The 6,193-nt window shown below is 47.7% G+C and overlaps 1 protein-coding gene across 1 annotated transcript; it reads left to right on the forward strand.

The window, feature by feature from the left end:
* Nucleotides 1–300: 300 nt before the first annotated feature.
* On the forward strand, nt 301–4,031 carry ISG15 (ISG15 ubiquitin like modifier). Its single transcript, XM_081842161.1, has 2 exons — nt 301–419; nt 2,595–4,031. The coding sequence occupies exons 1-2, from the start codon at nt 417–419 to the stop codon at nt 3,087–3,089; spliced, it is 498 nt and encodes a 165-aa protein (XP_081698287.1). The 5' UTR covers nt 301–416; the 3' UTR covers nt 3,090–4,031.
* Nucleotides 4,032–6,193: the final 2,162 nt, after the last annotated feature.

Here is a 6,193-nt window from a genome sequence, read left to right on the forward strand (position 1 = left end):
TCTCCCCGAATAGCGATTCCCACCATCGTGTCCCTATTTACTAGGGCCTGCTCTCTAAGCTTAAAAAGTCCCAGGTGTCGAAATCTTTCCTCTTGCAGGAGCCGCTCTCTCTTGCCCTTTGCTGCAAGATCAAAACAATGACCAGATCGTCAAGGTCTCTAATCGGTTTCGTTTTCTCCTTTGCCTGCCTAGGAAAAGGAAAGCGAACTCTTCCAGGAGACGCTTCGCTCCGTTTTGCTTTCCTCAGAAGCGCCCCCTGCCGGTGAAATCGCGAAAGCGAGGCGGCTATAAAAGGCCAGTCGAAGGGAGAGCTGCTGCCAGACCGCGTCAGCTGAGCATCCGACGGCAGCTGTTGGCTTCGGTGTCCCGATCGCTGACTTCAGGCGTTGCTACGACCCAGACGGCAAACGTGCAGGATGGTAAGAAAAGGGTCCGCTAGCGGAGTGTGGGTGTCTGAGTGGGTGTAGCCAGGATTTCTGGGGTTGGGGCGCGCAGTGGGGCAGGAGACCCGTCTGTCATCATCTTCTTTCTGGCTCTGTCTAGCAGATTCGGAATGAAATATCTCAACAACAGTTGTTTTAAATTACTTTCTTTTGACCCCAAGTGCTCAGGAAAATCTGTCAAAATCTTCATAATAATAATAATAATAATAATAATAATAATAATAATAAATTTATTATTTATACCCTGCCCATCTGCCTAGGTTTTCCCAGCCACTCTGGGCAACTCCCAACAGAATATTAAAAACACAATAAAACATCAAACATTAAAAACTTCCCTAAACAGGGTTGCCTTCAGATGTCTCCTAACCCTAACCTGCCCCCCCCCCAACATCCATAGGTGTGTGTGTGAGGAAGAGGAGGAAATGGGGCTGCCAACTGACTCGGAAAAAACGGGTTTGTACTGCTCTTGTGGCTTTAGGTAAAGGTAAAGGTACCCCTGCCCGTACAGGCCAGTCGTGTCCGACTCTAGGGTTGCGCGCTCATCTCACTCTATAGGCCGGGAGCCAGCGCTGTCCGCAGACACTTCCGAGTCACGTGGCCAGTGTGACGAAGCTGCTCTGGCAAGCCAGCACCAGCGCAGCACACAGAAACGCCGTTTACCTATAAAGCGGTACCTATTTATCTACTTGCACTTTGACGTGCTTTCGAACTGCTAGGTGGGCAGGAGCTGGGACCGAACGATGGGAGCTCACCCTGTCGCGGGGATTCGAACCGCCGACCATATGATCGGCAAGTCCTAGGCACTGAGGTTTTACCCACAGTGCTTGTGGCTTTAAGAGCAGCTTAACTTTGAGATCTTCATCCCGAGAAAGAATTAGTTTTATTTATTTCTATTGCTGTGAGTAGACCCACTGACAATAATGGAGCCTATTTTTTATTTTATTGCATTTCTATCCCACCTTTTTTCTCAAACGAGTGGCAGTCACGGTTCTTCCCCCTCCTTATTTAACCCCCACAACAACCCTCTGAGGTAGGTAAGGCTGAGAGAAGGCAGTGACTGCCCCCCACGGCTGAATGGAGATTTGAACCCTGGTCTCCCAGCTCCTAGTTCACTGCTCTAACCATTACACCACCAATGGCTCTTTGTGTGGAATGGATAGCGAATGAGACAATATGTGTGCATGAACAATATGTGTGTGTGTGTGTCTGTGTAAGAGAGAGATTAGAATTTTACGTTATGCTGCCTTGCAGTACTCTCTGATTTTATTGATACTGACATCACTTATGAACAAAGATATTGTTTAGGCCAGTGTTTCCCAAACTGGGGTCTCCAGCTGTTTTTGAACTACAATTCCCAACATCCCTGACCACTGGTCCTGCTAGCTAGGAATGATGGGAGTTGTAGTCCAAAAAAGCTGGATACTCTGGTTCAGGAAATAACAATAACAACAACAACAACAATTTATTATTAAATCATGCCCATCTGGCTGGGTTTCCCCAGCCGCTCGGGGCAGCTACTAACAAGATATTAAAAACCTAGTAAAACCTGCGTTCCACAGGGCAAGTGCCACTAACAACAACAACAACAACAACAGTAATTTATTATTATACTGGGTTTCCCCAGCAACTCTGGGCACCTACTAACAAGATATTAAAAACATCAAAGATTAAAAACTTCCCTATTCTGGGCTGCCTTCAGATGTCTTCTAAAAGTCAGATAGTTGTTTATTTCCTTGACATCTGATGGGAGGGCGTTCCACAGGGCAGGTGCCACTACCAAGAAGGGCCTCTGCCTGGTTCCCTGCAGCCTTACCTCTTGCAGTGAGGGAACTGCCAGAAGGCCCTTGCATTTGGACCCTAGTGTCTGGGGCTGAATGATGGGGGTCGAGATGCTTTCAGGACCGGTGTTATGTGGTCTCGGCGGCCACTTCCAGTCACCAGTCTAGCGGCCACATTCTAGATTAGTTGTAGTTTCCAGATCACCTTCAAAGGTAGCTCCACATAGAGCGCTTTGCGGTTAGAAACACTGGTTTAGGCTAAGAGAAACACCTGAGAGCAGGTTCACATGCTCCTTTGGCAACAGATAACCCTTATCTCCCGGGTCCTAATCTGACATTAACCACTACACCACACTCTCTGCTTCCTTCCCAGGCCCTGCGGTTGATTGTAAAATTCCTGTCAGGAGAGCAATACTCCCTGGACACGCATGCCAGCAAAACTGTCTGGGATTTCAAAATCCAAGTAGCCCAGAAGACAGGGTTGTCCCCATATCAGCAGAAGCTGGCCTGCCAGTCTAACGGCAACATCAACCTTCAGGACAGCGACCAGCTCTCCAAATTCGGGCTGAAATCCGGGGACACCATACTGTTGGTGGTCAAGAGCGAGGAGTCCATCCCCATCTTCCTGCATAACGCCAGGGGCCAAACCAAAAGCTACCTCGTCATGCCTTCGGATTCGGTGAACCACTTCAAAGCTCGAATTCAGCAGCAGGAGAACATCCACACTGATCAGCTCTGGCTGACGTATGAAGGGAAACCCCTGGATGATGGCAAGAAGCTGTCTGACTACAACATCGCTCCCCACGGCACCGTCTACTTAAACTTGCGCCTCCGAGGGGGCTGCAATTTGGGGGGTGGGCCAGCTTAGCAGACCACAGGACACCCAAGGCTGTTTCCTCTCTGCTTTTTCTGACTCACTTCTAAGTTAGATCATGCTCTGTCCCCATCTTCAGCTTGCCACCAGCCTTATGCTCTATGTCAAGGGTCAGGAACATTTTTCAGCCATGAGCCGGTCCACTGTCCCTCAGACCATGTGGTGGGCCAAACTATATTTTTTTTGGGGGGGGGGAGAGAAATGAACGAATTCCCATGCCCCACAAATAACCCAGAGATGCATTTTAAATAAAAGGACACATTCTACTCATGTAAAAACACGCTGATTCCCGGACCACTCACGGGCCAGATTGAGAAGACAATTGGGCCGCATCCGGCCCCCGGTCCTTAGGTTGCCTACCCCTGCTCTATGTATTTGCAGCAGTACTGAGCATTTTTGGAAACGTCATTGAGCCACCTGTTGTGCAAGGAGCTTCCTCCAGTGCAACTGCTGAGTTGAATTCCTCCGTTGCTCAATATGAAAATCCAGCTAGTGGAGGTACAGAGAGCACTGCCAATAGACCTCAGTGTTATAGCAATGTTGCAACAGGTATTCCATCTGGCTGCAGACATCGCACATGGCTGTAGCCATTCTGCTCTGTAGCCATTTGGCTTCTCCTTGCCCTGAATTCTTTCCATTCAGGCTGGCTATTGTCAGAAATTATAACTTCCAACAACCGGGTGCCTGGGCTTGCTTGTTTTCCTCTTCCCTCACCATCCCTTTTTCCTTTCGTTGTTTTATGTAAGCTGCTCTGGGAGCCTTTTTTGGGGGGGTGGGAAGAGTGGGGCAAAAATGCTTAAAATAAATAGCAAGTGTTAACTGGCTTTTTAATTATTATTTTGTCCTTCCGTGGCTTCGATTCCGTATTGTACTCAAGAGCTTTTATGTACTTGCTTTTACACTGCTTTCAAAAATAAATACAAGAAAACACAAAAATGACTTGTCTGATTGCTGCTCTTCCTGCTGACAAAGATTTTTTTGTGGTTTGCACAGCTGTCAAATGTGGCAACGTCGTTGGTCCCAGTGAGTCATTTTAGGGCATTGGGGTGATCACACTGAAATTATGGGCGTGGTAGCTGACATGGGATGGGTATATACATTTAAACAGCATTCCCCCATCTCCATAGACCCATGAGAACCATAGTTTGTTAAGAGCGCTGGGAACTGTAGTTCTGTGAGGGGCAAACTACAGTTCCCAAGATTCATTGGGGGGGGGAGTTGGAGATGTGCATTGTCAATATGGTGTTTGATGCCCGGGTCAGATGGTAGCCTGCAACAACTGGAGGCCACCAGGTTGGCAGAGACTGTTAGTTGTACTTCTGCTACGGAGACCTGGGTTCGAATCCTCATTCAGCCACAGAGCTTACTGGGCTTGAGCACCACATTAGGCAAAATGTTCTTGCATTGAAGGGGGTTGGACTAGATGGAGAAGGGAGCGGGACAGATCTCTCAACGATTTTGCCACCTTGGTGACTCAGGGTTAGCAAGAGTCAAGAGCACTGTGGTTATCAGCCCAGGTGTTGTTTTCTGAGAACCAGACAGGAAGAGGACTCCCCTTTGTGTCTGCCACCTTATCAAGGAAGCAGCCAGCTTGTCATCAACCTTCTGAGAAAAATACAAAACATTAAGCAAAGCCACAGAGACTTGCGAACTACCCAGCCTAAAATGAACTTAAAATGTCCGGTTTCAATAGATTTTTCAAATGCTTAACTCAGTCTTTTAGATAAGTTCATGAAGATACCAACAAAAGGTAAGTTTGGTGTTATTCACAATACCGAGATGTGCTAGTGGAGTTGTTAATAAAGTTGTAGGCAGTGAAGTTGTAGGCGCCAGGGTGCTGGCGTTTTGCACCTGTTTCACCCTGGCAGTCCAAGTGATCAAGAGGCCGCTGTTCGCCCCCTGTTGGACATGCCTGGTATAAATCTTTAATCCAATCTTAGAAGGGAGCCACATTTTTATTTTTCCAATTCATCAGTATCGGTCTTTTTGCTGTGGTAAGGGCACGGAGAGTCCACTTGTGTTGTCCTTCTGTAAGTTCCAATAAGTAAGGTCCCCTGCTGCCACTTGCCTCTTTGCACCCCGCTGGGTATGTAATTCAAGAGGACCTTTTGCTCTGTAAACATAAGGTTGTTCCATACAGTTCTGTTGAGAGTTTCAGTTAAAAGCTAAAGAAAAAGGTACCCCTGACCATAAGGTCCAGTCACAGACAACTCTGGGGTTGTGCGCTCATCTCACTCTATAGGTGGAGGGAGCCAGCATTTGTCCACAGACAGCTTTCGGGTCATGTGGCCAGCTTGACTAAGCCGCTTCTGGCGAACCACAGCAGCGCACGGAAACGCTGTTTACCTTCCTGCCGGAGCAGTACCTATTTATCTACTTGCACTTTATGCTTTCGAACTGCTAGGTTGGCAGGAGCAGGGACCGAGCAACGGGAGCTCACCTCGTTGCGGGGATTCGAACCGCCGACCTTCTGATCAGCAAGGCTTAGGCTCTGTGGAGTTACCTTCTGCCAAAAATCTTTCAGTATGGGACAATGAGAAAACATACGTTTTAGAGAATCATTATCCCTATTGCATCTCCAAGAGCTAGACACCTTAGATAGCCCTTTTGTAAAACAAACATAGTGGGGGCGTAGTGTTAGAGGGGGATTTTCCACTGGTGGCAGATGACAGAAGACTGTGACACCATGAGACCGGTGCAAAACCAAACTAAATAAAGGTTTTATTTCAAAACAACAAACAGCAAAGCTTGTGGGTGTTTTTCCTGCAGGCAGAGTTCAAACTGCAGCTTTTTTCCTTTTGTAGTCACGGCCAGCTGTACCCAATCAGCCCAGAGCTCACAGAAACTGTTCTTAAAAGTACAAACATGTTTCTGTGCAGAATGATTCTTTCCCAACAGTCCAGTATATTCTAAATATTATTTTTTGTTGAGACTCCTCTAGTGTATGCACCACCTTCGAGAGATGGATGAGGTGCTGGCTCAGAGGCGCACTGTTGCTCTCTGGCCACAGAGGGCGCCACGGCCACAGGGATGAGAGTCTATTGTCTTGCTCCAAAGGAGCCTCCAGGCAGATGTGATTTGGTCCTTGCAAAAGGAGC

Source organism: Podarcis erhardii, assembly GCF_964252035.2.
Source record: "Podarcis erhardii genome assembly, chromosome: 15".
Classification (NCBI taxonomy): domain Eukaryota; kingdom Metazoa; phylum Chordata; class Lepidosauria; order Squamata; family Lacertidae; genus Podarcis; species Podarcis erhardii.